This window comes from Diabrotica undecimpunctata, unplaced genomic scaffold (genome assembly GCF_040954645.1).
Source record: "Diabrotica undecimpunctata isolate CICGRU unplaced genomic scaffold, icDiaUnde3 ctg00001292.1, whole genome shotgun sequence".
Taxonomy (NCBI): domain Eukaryota; kingdom Metazoa; phylum Arthropoda; class Insecta; order Coleoptera; family Chrysomelidae; genus Diabrotica; species Diabrotica undecimpunctata.
Window position 1 is genome coordinate 47 of NW_027313567.1, and position 13,914 is coordinate 13,960.

Genomic DNA, 13,914 nt, shown 5'->3' on the forward strand with positions numbered 1-13,914 from the left:
ATAAAGCGGCGATCAGCAATCGCAAAACAAAAATTTGGAAAAGCCATAAAATAACTACCGATACAAAAATGGGACTAGTAAGAAATCTAGTTTTTCCAGTTTTTACTTATGCATCGGAATGCTGGACCCTTACTGAGAAAGACAAAAAGAACATAGATGTATTTGAGATGTACTGCTGGAGACGAATGCTGAGAATACCATGGGTGGCCCGAAGAACAAATGAATCCATACTGGACCAGCTAAACATAAAGAAAAGACTAAGAACACAAATATCAGAACAAATAATAAGCTATTTTGGACATGTGCTTTGAAGAAATAGTCTTGAAAAACTAACCATCCAGGGAAAAGTAGAAGGCAAAATAAATAGAGGTAGATCTCCCACACGATACACGGACCATATTGTTGCTACCATTGGCGCTCCATTGTCAGAATCTGCTAGAATGGCAGAAGATAGAAAAACGTGGAGGAACATTGGGAAATTTAGCTAATAGCTTCATGATATTGAAGAAGATCTTATCTAAAAATGCATTTCAAGACACCTAAAGCTTTTGAAGAATGGTGCCCCAGCATCAGTTTCATTACAATATCTTCCAAACGATTGAAACGGTATACTATAAGATGTAGCATTCTGTATATTTACTTAGTGGAATGTTCCCAATAGTTTGTCGTGAATACGTTTTTTAATTGCAGTCATCAGAGTCTTGTTTAAGAGAGGTATCTATGTCGCACCAATTTCGGGAAAAATTGCATACGTATCAATGCATACGTTTGCATTGACTAACAAGTTAATTTCTAATTGTGAAAGCTGGTCAAGGAAATTAAAAAAATAACAATTGTGATATTGTCAAACTTTTGCAAACAAATTTATTCGCGTACTTAAAGACAGCCGAATTCTTGCCAAAATTCCTCTATTGTTCCGTCTCAGGTATCCTGAATTCGTCTCCAATGCTAAGCGCGTGTTTCTGTTGGTATTAAATAAACCATTAATTTTAAGTATCCAAAAAATCGTAAGGAATTAAATCAGTAGACCTTGCTAATCTAGCAACTGGACCGCCTTTTCCGATCTATCGCTCACGGTAATTATTATCTAAAGTTACCAGGAAAAATCCTATCCGATTCTTATTTTTTACATGGATAATTTAAATGTGGCTTTGTTTTAGTGTCAAGAAAATTTGTAGCTACAGCTGCCCACTGTATTATAGCTGCAAATTTGAAAGATATTTGGATATATTTAGGAGAGCTTGATACTCAGGATACAGGATCAGTTAAGGAATTAGCTCCCGCGGACTTACATATGGTAACTATAAGAATTTTAAATGAATGTTGTGTATTTTTTATGTTGCTTATATATTGCTCAGCTTGGCATAGCTCCAAATTTGGCCATACTGGTAGCAGTACTTACTGATAATCCTCATTAAGGTTATAAAGCTGTTGATTGCTAGATATAATGGACTTTAAATATTAGATACAGCTCTCTATCTCCTGATTTTTTTTATCTAGTTTGTGCGTGTGCGTTGCAAGTCGTTGGTCCATCTTATTGGAGGGCGTCTCCTATTTTCAAAGGTGTTTTCTCTGGATCTTGTTACATTAAAAATATCTAAAATGTATAATTAGTTACATAGCCATAAGGCCTGTTATCAAATTTTAGCTACTTATGATCACTGTTTCAAATCGAGGTAATTCATTTTGGTCCTTTTAAGAATAAAGAATAATTATATTATCGGATTATTTTAAGGATTATTCAATTAATTATTCAGCTGTTCTTTTTGTATGGAGCAATATAAACCAAGTATCTCTCCTACAAGAATCTTCAGAAGGTTTTAGAGGAACTGGATATGCCGTAAGCTTTTTAAAAGAGCACAACGGTGGATTTCTAGGTTAGTGATAATTTTATATTGACCTAGAGATTAAGGGTTAAAAATAACTTCAAGTTGGTTATTATTTATATTGACCCAGAGATTAAGCGTTATGTGAAATGTGAAATAAGTTCAAATTTGGGTTTTTTCTGTCTTTTGATAGACAATTTAATAATAATAATCTTATATGTTCTTATAAAATAATTACTATTTAGTTTTTCCTAGGTCATATAAAATTTTGTCCTTGAGCTTGCAAGCATTTATAGAGTTATCACGCTTTTGTTTGTTGCATGTCTAATCATTGCTGCAGGGAGAGGGAATATGCCATATGGGAATATACTTCATTGTGTATTTAGCCCCATATAAAAAAAACTAGAGGTGCTATGTCTGTCTGTCGAGGGGGCTACCAGAAAGGATCATTGTTGGCTATTCACCTATTTTCAAATGTCTATTTCTAAAAATTGGATAACGGTCTTTAAACATTGAGAAGAAGCTCGACCTTAAACCAAAAACAGTTTTCTAAATTCTTGCTGTGGTAAACCATATAAATAATTAATTTTAAAATCTTTTATATATATTAAGATACCTTTTACTTAAAAACGTGACGCGCTATCTCAGAGTGTCTGTTGTACATCTTTATTATTATTACTTTCAGTAATACAGTGTCATCATAACCTAATCTAAAGTGCTTAACCTGTATGCCATGCGACCTTGTGCCGCCTGTCCCATGTCGTAGTCCTGTCAGGACTTTACATTCATGAGCTATTCAGTCTCATGACATCTTTTTCTTTCAATAAAACATAGAAATTACAACAATGAACTAAGAATAAAAACATTCTAAAATAAAAACTAATAACAATACTGATTGCAAAACTAGTACATCTCAAAGTCATTATATCTAGATAGAGGTTTAATTATTCTTTTACTTCTGGTAGGAAATTGATTCGGCATTTCACTCTCACAGGCCGTTGATGTTGAAGGTCTGTCATTCTGATTGTGATCAAAATCATCTGCTAGGTTAATATGATGTTTAGGAATATTATTAGATGGTCACAAGCTCTCAAGTGATAGCTATTTCTTCTTACAAGTATCCCATTTTCTTTCTCAATAACATATGATCTTGGCTCTTGTAAACCTGATCTAACCTCAGCAGGTTTCCATTGCCCATCTTCTCTTATAGCCACATTATCCCTTACACTTAATTCTTCTTTTGTAGCTGTATTTCTATCATAGTAGTGCTTGTACAATTTTCTTTTATTATCCAATGGCAGCTAATCTGAAAAGCTCAACGTAGGTGGCGCTTGTGTAGTTGGAGGTCACGTCAACTCTTCAAATCAATTTACTTGGAAGTAAATATTGCGTTTATTTGGCTGTGTGAATTTAATTTGAGAAAATAAAATACCTCAATGTTGTGTTGTGCCTTTGTGCTCATCGAGAACATCAGGACACAATATGATGTTTAGGAATATTATTAGATGGTCACAAGCTCTCAAGTGATAGCTATTTATTCTTACAAGTGTCCCATTTTCTTTCTCAATAACATATTATGATCTTGGCTCTTGTAAACCTCATCTAACCTCAGCAGGTTTCCATTGCCCATCTTCTCTTATAGCCACATTATCCCTTACACTTAATTCTTCTTTTGTAGCTGTATTTCTATCATAGTAGTGCTTGTACAATTTTCTTTTATTATCCAATGGCAGCTAATCTGAAAAGCTCAACGTAGGTGGCGCTTGTGTAGTTGGAGGTCACGTCAACTCTTTAAATCAATTTACTTGTAAGTAAATATTGCGTTTATTTGGCTGTGTGAATTTAATTTGAGAAAATAAAATACCTCAATGTTGTGTTGTGCCTTTGTGCTCATCGAGAACATCAGGACACAGGTTTCCCAAAGATGTTCTGATGACAAAAAAGTGGATTCTAGCAATAAGAAGGGATAAATATGTGCCGACAATAAATGCACGTATTTGTTAAAATACTTATGTTTTTCTGGAATATTTTAGTTGCAGCCATATTTACTAAGAATTTAACAGGAAAAACCCTGTAGTTGGCTGTATGCCATAGGTATAACATATTAAATGAAGTAAAGACTTCTGTTGTATGTTTTTATATTAAATTAATTTAATATACTAACATACAAAAGAAGTCACCACTGTACGTTACATGACTGTGTTAGCTCAAAACCCAAATACAAATACTTCACTATAAAACTCAGATGAACATAAATATATTTATTTTGGTCTGAGCTATAGAAATCAAACATTAAGAAGATGATTAATATAGTTTACCTTTCGATAAGGGCTTCCTTTTTTCCAGTAGAATGCCAGTTGGCATTCCTTCCTCCAATAGTCCAAGATCCGTATTTTTCTCCAATAATTTATTATTCATTAAACGAAATAATAATCGTAAACAAAAACACCATATACAAACTTCACGAACTGTCATAACGTTGACCATAGATAAATAATATTATATGACGTTGACCCCCAACTACACTAGCGCCGCCAAGCGGGAGCAATGGCGTACATAGCTGCCATTCATTCTTTTCATTTTTTAGGTCTACCTGTTCTTGTAAAGATTGGCAGTAAAGACCTGCAGATGTTTTTTTAATCTCTCTTTAATGGCTAAAGGGACCATTCGTGGGGGCTTAGCCACAGGAACACAATTCTCTTTGAGTTTAGTTTACATTTTTGAGGACATTTACCTAATCCAGTAAATACATTAATATTTTGTTTAATAAAGTCATTTTTGGTTATATTTAAATCTATGTTATCTACTCTTTGTATCAAATCCAAATCTAAACATGATTTTAAACCTAAAATTGGCATAAGGTTTTCTTTAACTATGACAAATTCAAGTTGAAATATATGTTTCCTTTAAATATACATTTTAGTGTAATAATACCCACAGGTTTTATTTTAAATCACCCATAAGGTTCTAACCTTATTTTGCCCTGATTTATCTCATGATTTTTGTTGATTTTATTCAAAAAGTAGATTGATATAATGTTAACCTGTGAACCTGTACCTATTTTAAAATCTATTCCATATTGCTCAATTACTAACCTATCGGAGCATACCTTATTTCTTTTTATTTCATTTACCTCAATTGATGTACCATAAATTCTTCCTGTTTACTGTCCATATCTACTTCTTGAATCTCCGGCACTTCTCTTATGATTCTGTTGTTACACATTTTCGCAAAATGGTTGTAATACAAACACTTTTGGAAGCAACAGGCTTCATTAACCACAAGACTGCGCCATGTAATGATGTTTAGTACGGACTGTTGTACATCTTTATTATTATTACTTTCAGTAATACAGTATCATCATGACCTAATCGAAAGTGCTTAACTTCTATCTATGCCATGAGACCTTGTGCCGCCTGTCCCATGTCATAGTCCTCTCAGGACTTTACATTCATGATCTATTCAGTCTCATGACAAAATGTATTCTTCTTGTAGTGCCTATCTGTTTCGGATGTTGGCGGCCATCATGGCAATCTGTATCTTGCAAACTACTTCTCTGAAAAAATTTGTGGTTGTTGTGTTGAACCACGTACGTAGATTTTTCAGCCAGGAAATCCTTCGTCTTCCTGGTCCACGTTTTCCTTCCACTTTTCCTTGTAGAATTAATTGCAGCAAACCATATCTTTCGCTGTTCCTCATGATGTTACCGAGGTATTCGATTTTGGCTGTTTTTATTGTGAATAACAACTCTGTTTATTTTTGCATTCTTAATAAAACGCCCTGGTTAGGAACGTGGTGCTAAGCCACATTTCGAAAGTCTCAATTTTCCTGCAGGTAGCGTCTGTGAGAGTACACGACTCATCTCCGTACAACAGTATAGGAAAGATATAAAAATATATTAGAAAACAAAAAATTATAAAATTATTTAACACCAATTTCTAACTGTTTAAGTTCTCATAAAAGTGGAGAGCTAAAACCAACTTGGTTGCTGATAGCACATTAAAATCCCATCACTTCTGAAAACCACGTACTCTTGTTAAATGTTGAATTACTTCGCTACAGTAATACGAATTATGCACATTACGACCATAAAGTTTCGTTTTTTGTACATTTTGACATTATACCAGATACCAGAATCTTTTTAAAAAATTCATCATCTTCTTGACATTTTATCCTTACAAATTCCTGCAACTGGTCTGTTTCCTTTAACCTGTGGACTGAAGTGTAAGAAAAGAGATGAAATTTATGTTTCTTTTAATTCGTAAATAGATGGCATTGGTAGATCTAAATCTCTCTCACCACAACGCAATGATGCTTCGGGATAAGCAGCATAGTAACCAAGAACATTAATTGTATGATCAGTATAGTCAACAATAAGCCTCACGTGGTTAAATTTTTGTTGAAAACAACCAAAATAACCAAAATTTTTAAGTAATCTCTTTACAGTGTCACAGATTAGTTATTTGGTAGTAAATATATCACATGCTGTAGTAATAACTATCACATTTCCCAAGAATTAAAAGTAAATGTTCATAATCTTCATTGTTTAATTCTAAATGAGCTAATTATATAAAAGTGCCAGTAACCAGAAATAGCGACAATTATGACATCTTCATACACGGTCTGCTAACATAAAAACAATAAATATCTTAGATAAATAGATATATACATAGTGTAAGTTCGTCCTGAAGCACACTGTATACTGACGTACAAGATTTAATTTTATTGACATATTTTATAAAGGATACGTAATTAAAAAATACTTCTTGTAGCTATTTACAGTAACTTTTATACACACGTAATAAAGAAAAACAGCTAAATTTAAGAAAGGCCTGGAATATTTCACTGCCTATAAATTTCCAACAAAACGATACATTACCCAAACCTCCATTGATTTAAAACCATTTTCAGGTCCGAAAAAAGATCGTTCATCCGCAATTCCGATATCGAGCCACTCAACCTGATAGATTTGATTTGGCCCTCCTGGAGTTGGCGACCGAAGCCAGCACCCATTTCCATATTTCTCCCATTTGTTTGCCGGACAATGACATAGAGCTGACTGGGAGAGAGGCAGTGGTGGCGGGATGGGGGAAGATCAAGAGAAGCAATGATTTAATGGGTACTAATGTTCTAAGGAGTGCTTCAGTTCCTATTTTAGGTAGGTAATTTAAAGTTTTTGTGTGTGGCTGTTAAAATTATTTAAAATGTAGTAATATACTTGTTTCCAATACTTGCTAACGCAAATATATGTTATTGGAGACATTTGGTGATCAAAGTATTTAGCGAAAATCCTGTAGAAAACTTATCGGCAGAATGAGGAAAATTCCTCAAATTCTTAAGGTTAAAGATATATCTTCAATATTATTATATTGTATAAAATATATCTAATCATGTCATCAATTGAAATATTAATTAGTGATAAAATATTGTTCACTAAAATGTGTTCTACATTTTTTTAGTAACGTTTTAATTTTTTTTGGTCATAGCTGCTCTAATGTTTTTACTCTGCTGCATCGTGATATTTCTATGCCACCCGGTGACCTGTATATATTTCGTCAAATTACGTCGTAGTTTCAAGTTTTCGAATAATTTATGTCTTCTATATTAGTCGGTTATTGGACTCTTATATATATATATATATATATATATATATATATATATATATATATATATATATATATATATATAAGAGTCATAGTCAATATATATATAAGAGACATCATCATCATAAGTGGCTCGACAATCCGTTGTGGATCTTGGCCTGCTCACAAAGAAGTCGCCACTTCTGTCGATTCCTGGCAACTTCCCTCCATCTTCTAACCCCTAGAATCTGTAGGTCTTCTTCCACATCATCAATCCATCTCATTCGTGGTCGTCCTCTGCTTCTTGTGCCCTCTGGTTGTGAAAATGTTAATCTCTTCGTGTATTCGTGATCTGACATCCTAGCAATGTGTCCAGCCCATCTAAGTCTCTGCACTTTAACAAACTTCACAATATCTGGATCGGTGTATAACTGATACAGTTCAAAGTTGTATCTTCGACGCCATAGCCCATTTTTATTTACGGCCCCAAAAATCTTTCTAAGAATTTTTCTCTCAAAAATACCAAAAAGTCTTTTATCATTTTGAGATAAGATCCACGTTTCAGCCCTATATATCAAAACTGGTCTTATTAAGGTCCTGTATATATTAAGCTTTAGTGCACGTTTTATATTTTTATTTTTTAAATGTCTCCGGAGGCCGTGAACAGTTCTGTTTGCTATTGCTATGCGTCTTTTTATTTCGTCGCTTGTCGTGTTTGTTGCGTTTACTAGCGATCCAAGATATGTAAATTCTTTGACTTGCTCAAAGGTATGGTTGTTAATTTGAATTATTTCTTGGATATTTCGAGGGTTTTTAGAAACCAACATATATTTGGTTTTTTCCTCGTTTACCACAAGTCCTAATTCACTTGCTGCGTCCGCAAGCCTTGTAAAACACTGCACCATGTCTCTCATACTTCTGCCCACAAGTTAATGTAATATATCATATACCTTGTGCTGAGTGTGACTCATGTTACATCGGTCAGACAGGGAGATCACTGAGAGGGCGTCTTACGACTCACCGCAGTGATATTAATTTATCTAAGCATACTTGTGCTCTTGCCCAACATGCTATCAACACTAAGCACGAAGTAAACTTTAATGAAGTTAAAATTCTTGGCACTGAACGCAATCTCGTTAAAAGACAGTTTTTAGAAATGTGTTCAATATTAAAACATCCTAATACCCTTAATAAGAGAACCGACATTAGTAATTTGAGTCAAATTTATCATGCATTAATTTTACAGAATTAGGCTTGATATGTTGTTTACTTAAATTTTGTCCCACATTGGGGTTTTGTTATTACATTTTCATATAATAAATTTAAATAAAAATAAAATAAAATAAATTATTCCTTCCTTAACTTAGATTTATCAACTTATATTTTATTAATATTTGTCAATATCACTTTTACATAATTAAGTAATTGTTCTTTTTGATGAACTTGTTTGATAAAATTAAACTGAAATTGATTCATAGAATTTTTTTCATTACTGTCCTAAATGTTTGAACCTTTGGACTGTGGAAGTTGTATTAATCTTCACCTGTTAGCTGGCTAACTAGTGACGTCATAATATTATAATATATGATATTTTGGGTTGACTTCGCATGCTTTGTTCTTTGTTGACAGATCAATCACTGTTGGGGTGAGTGGTGATTTTAACCACCTTTTCCTTTCATTATTTGGTTTTTTAACGACAAGCTGTCAACCAAATTTATCACAATTTTTGAATATACCGCCTTATATATAGAGGTTGGTAGGTTGCCTTGCTGTTTATGTCACTTTGACCTCAAGGCCACCTCTCTTCACGTGTTTTTTGTGGGTGTTAAACCTGTAAATTCATTTATCGGCGAGACTCAGTAAGCTAAAGACTGGTAACTTCATTTTATCTTATTACTATTAATCTAAATAACTTATAATGTTACCTAAAGTTAAAATTAAAATCTAATTTATTAAATAAAATTGTTGGAAGTGCATTCGTATGATCTTTTTAGTTCTTTACACTTTAAAATAAACCTTAATGTTTTTTACTTCTTCTTCTTCTGGTTCCTATCCGTTTCGGATGTTGGAAATCATATTTTTTTACTTAAGTTTTTATAATAACTTTTTTATACATGTATTTTTATCACATGTTCTTTTGCTGTGCTAATTTTGTTAAATTGCAAACTATACCTAGTTTCAATTAATTATTTTATACAACGTTAACTCTGAATGTCCAGTTTCGTAAGTTTTTTCATATTTTTAACATCATTGACTGCTACATATCTTTGTAAGGTAACACACTTTTGTTGTAACTTCTCTATGGATGTTTGGTTTCATATTATTCTTTTTAGATGAACTGATGATGCTTTCTGAGCAGAAAGCGAAACGTCTTCAATAAATAGATGAAGTAGCCACCTTCTTTGTCTTTTATTTCTCCACTTTGACCGAAAAACCCACCACTCTTCGAGTGTACCTTAGTTTATATATATATATATATATATATATATATATATATATATATATATATATATATATATATATATATATATATATATATATATATATATATAACGAGTTTATTACAGCTGCCGCCGTTTCTCGCAACCTAGCTTTCAACGCTTGCGATCGTTCCAGTCATCTACTTGTAAACCCCTATCTTCCATTGCACCTTTTACTTCTTGTTTCCACGATCATCTTGGTCTTCCTTTTTTCCTGCGTGGGAATCCACTGTAACATTCTCTTTGGCCATCGTTGATCATTCATCCTTTCTACATGGCTATACCATTTCAGCCTTTTGCATTCTATAGTTTCCAGGAGGTCAATATCTATGCCCATACGCTCTCTGATTTCAGTATTCCTTACTCTATCTCTTCTAGTGAGTTGGCACCATCTTCTCCAATAATTCATTTCTATTGCTTTTATTTTGGATGCGTCATTTTTATTTATTACCCAAAGCTCTGAACCATCGACTCTTAACCAGCGGGAAATCAATAAGCTTCTAGTATTTGAAAGAAAGGTTCTCAAAATAATATTTGGTCTTCAAAGAGATGAATTTACAGGGGATTGGAGAAGACGCCGCAATGCTGAATTGGTGACTCTGTATGGAACTAAAAACATAGTTAGAAATATCAAGGCAAACCGAATAAGATGGGAGATCACGTGGTACGATCAGAGGATGACAGAGTGTTAAAGACAGTGTTTTTTGAAAGACCAGATTGTAGAAGATCAGTAGGCCGACGGAGAAAAAGATTAAAGGATGATGTTAAAGCCGATTTTTCTAGAATTGGGGTACAACAATGGGAAATGGAAGCGCAAGATCGTAGAGGATGGAGGGCGATAGTGGATGCAGCGAAAACTTATCGCGAGTTGTAATGTCAGTAACGAAGAAGAAGAAGGTTGCCACTCCATCTTTTGTGCGGTCGTATCTCTTGCTATTATTTTGGCGATACGGGTCTCCTCCATTCTGCTTATGCGGTTATTTCATTCTTTTTTCTATTTTGTGTCCATTCATTTATGCACTGTACGTTACATTTTCTTCTAATGTCTTCACATCTCTTTCGATCTCTCAGCGTATTTTCTGTAATTCTTCTCAGTACTCTCATCTCTGCCATTTCCAGTAGCCTTTGCGTTGTAACTGTATCGGGTCTTGTTTCTGAGGCATATGTCATTATTGGTCTTACACTGGCTTTATAAATTCTTAACTTCATCTCAGTGTTAATGTGTCTGTTTCGCCATATAGCGTTATTAAGGCATTCTGCCAGTCTATTTGCATTTGTAATTGATCTCCTACTTCTTTGTCCAGGTCTCCATAGCTAGACAGTGTAATTCCCAGGTATTTTATTTCCATTACTTGTACAATAATGATGCTATCAATTTCTATTTTACATCTGGTTGGTTCTTTGCTGACTACCATTGTTTTAATTTTCTGAAATGAGTTTGTCATATTAAATTCTGTTTGTTCTGTCCATGTTAAATCTTTGGACCAGTTTTTGTAGACTATCTTGATCTTGGGCTATCAATATTGCGTCGTCTGCGTAACAGAGTATTTTTATTTCTTTGTTTTCCATTCTGCATCCTCTTTCTTTGTTAACGCTTTTGATGATTTTATCCATGATCGAATTGAAGAGCATGGGGCTCAATGAATCTTCTTGTCTTATTCCGCTGCCTATTTCTATAGGTTGTGTAAGTTGCCCATCTATTCTGACTTCTATTTTATTGTTTTGCTAGATGTTTTCGATAGTTTATTAAATATTTAGGGGAACTTCTCTATTATACAGAAGATGGATTACATCTTTGAGTCTTACTTTGTCAAACGCTTTCTTTAGGTCAATCAGGCAAAGAAATGCTGGTCTATTATACTCTAGTGATTTCTCAGTACTTTGCTTAATAACGAATATTGCATCTGTACACGATCTTCCACTACGAAAGCCCTGTTGTTTATCTGCTAAACTTATTCTCCGATTTATTAGCACTTGTAAAATTTTAGTTGTATGTTTTAGCATAGTATTTTACAAGTTTATACTTCTGTAGTTTTCTGGCTATTTTTTGTAAATGTATGTTAACAAATATATTTGAAATTATAAGCATATTTAAGTTTTTACTATATTGTATTAACTTCACCTATAAATAATCTATAAAGTGTGTAATGAAAAAATATTCCTATCACATCCATAATTCTTTATTTTGTTTTAGATATAAAAGAATGTGTACGGTGGCACAAGCTCAATAGGATTTACGTCGATCTCCACAGCGAGATGTTATGTGCTGGGCACGAAAGCGGGAAGCAGGACGCCTGTTTAGGGGACTCGGGAGGTCCTTTAATAATTCTCGAACGTGGAAGGTGGACTTTAGTGGGCATTATCAGTGCCGGCTTCGGCTGCGGTGTGCCCCATCAACCTGGAATTTATCATAAAATTCCGGTCACGGCGGAATGGATTAGGAACGTTATAGTCCAATAAACGTGATATAGCCGATGGTAGAATCGTGATTTTTATGAAATATGTGGTGGAAAATTTAGTGAGATTTCTTTATTTTCGTCGTTAAAATATGAAGCAACAGCACTGATATTAAAAGACCTGAGTATAAGTATGAGAGAAAGCACAGAATTGCTATAGTGCATAAGTAAATATTGATATAAATCTGAATAAGATATTAAAATGTAAGTTACTTTTACAATATCTAAATTTAAATTACAGTTCTGTCATAGCTTGTCACAAATTTCTTAATTTAAGTCTATGTTTCCGTTTAAAATATGGCGATCGCGTGCTAACAAACTTCAGAGGCGGCATCTGAGAGTGGGCATTCTGATTGTTATTTATTCTGTGGTATCAGTTTAAAATGATAAAAAATGTGATTTTCAAAAAACTGACAATTTTTAAACAGCTGTATCGTCAAATCTACGAAATAAATTGTAATTTACTAATGCTCGTTTGAAAGGTATTTAAAAGCCCTTTAACTTATCTATTTTTACATTTTTTTTTCGTTTGGTTAAATTTTGATAATTAATTTAAAATCATAAATTGTAATTCTTCTTGTTCTTCCTGGCCTATATAATAAAACTTATCTTTTCCGGTTTTTTAAATTATTTCAACAAAAATTTGACACTATAGCAAAAAAAATGAGATCTTGTAAGTTAAAATTAGTCCACTGGATTCAGAGATATAGCTCTTTAAATATAGGGTAAAAATGGCTATTTTTGACATTTTCGATGGGCATATCTCAGACTCAGAGGCACCTAGTTTGTTAAAAAATAGTTATAGGCTGCTTTTTTAAGGTACAATGATATACTAAAATTTTTAGTAAAACTTAAAACTCTTTTCCTCCCTCCTATGGGGCTCCATTCGGTGATTCTCTTTATCCATCTGCTGTCGCTAGTTTTTCTTACATGTCTGCCCATACCACTTTTTTGTTCTATATATGTAAGTATGTCTGTTTCTATTGATGTTCTTTGCTTTATTTCGTCATTACTTCTCATATCCATTCTTGTTACTCTGCAGCATCTTCGCAGGCATTCCGTCTCTGTTGCTACTATCTTACTGGTGTTTTTCGTGTTTATAATTCAATTTTCAGCCCCATATGTTATAATACTTCGTACTAATGTTTTATAAATCTGTGTTTTTGTCTTCATATTTAGGTCTTTATCCCACCATACTGAGTTAAGTTGTCGAATTGCTGTTTTTGTTTGTCCTAATCTTTTTCCTAATCCCAAGTATTTGAATTTATCCTTTTCTTTGATTGTTACGCTGTCGTCGATACGTATATCTTTTATATCTTCTTCAGTTATAGATAGGTACTCTGTTTTCACGAGGTTAATATCTAGGCCAGCCTTGGTTATTCTTCTTGTATGTTCTTCATCATTTAATTGAGGTCTTCTTGGTCTTGTGAAATTACTACTTGATCGTGTGCAAAGCTTAAAGTATATAGGTATTCGTTTCGTACCGGTACTCCCATGCCTTCATATTTTCTTTTCCATGTAGTCAAGGCTTTCTCCAAGTATATTTTGAGTAAGGTTGGAGATGTGGAAC

The 13,914-nt window shown here is 33.5% G+C and overlaps 1 protein-coding gene across 1 annotated transcript; it reads left to right on the forward strand.

Moving 5' to 3' along the window:
- Positions 1-1,167: 1,167 nt before the first annotated feature.
- Positions 1,168-12,481, forward strand: LOC140431969 (testisin-like). The gene is made up of 3 exons (XM_072519837.1): positions 1,168-1,297; positions 6,738-6,984; positions 12,083-12,481. Exons 1-3 carry the CDS (start codon positions 1,295-1,297, stop codon positions 12,346-12,348), a joined length of 516 nt encoding a protein of 171 aa, XP_072375938.1. The 5' UTR covers positions 1,168-1,294; the 3' UTR covers positions 12,349-12,481.
- Positions 12,482-13,914: the final 1,433 nt, after the last annotated feature.

Excerpts from the sequence above, each read along its gene's own strand:
- LOC140431969 (XM_072519837.1), top strand. Across the intron at positions 6,985-12,082 it reads TGCTTCAGTTCCTATTTTAG|ATATAAAAGAATGTGTACGG; the intron begins GTAGGTAATTTA and ends ATTTTGTTTTAG.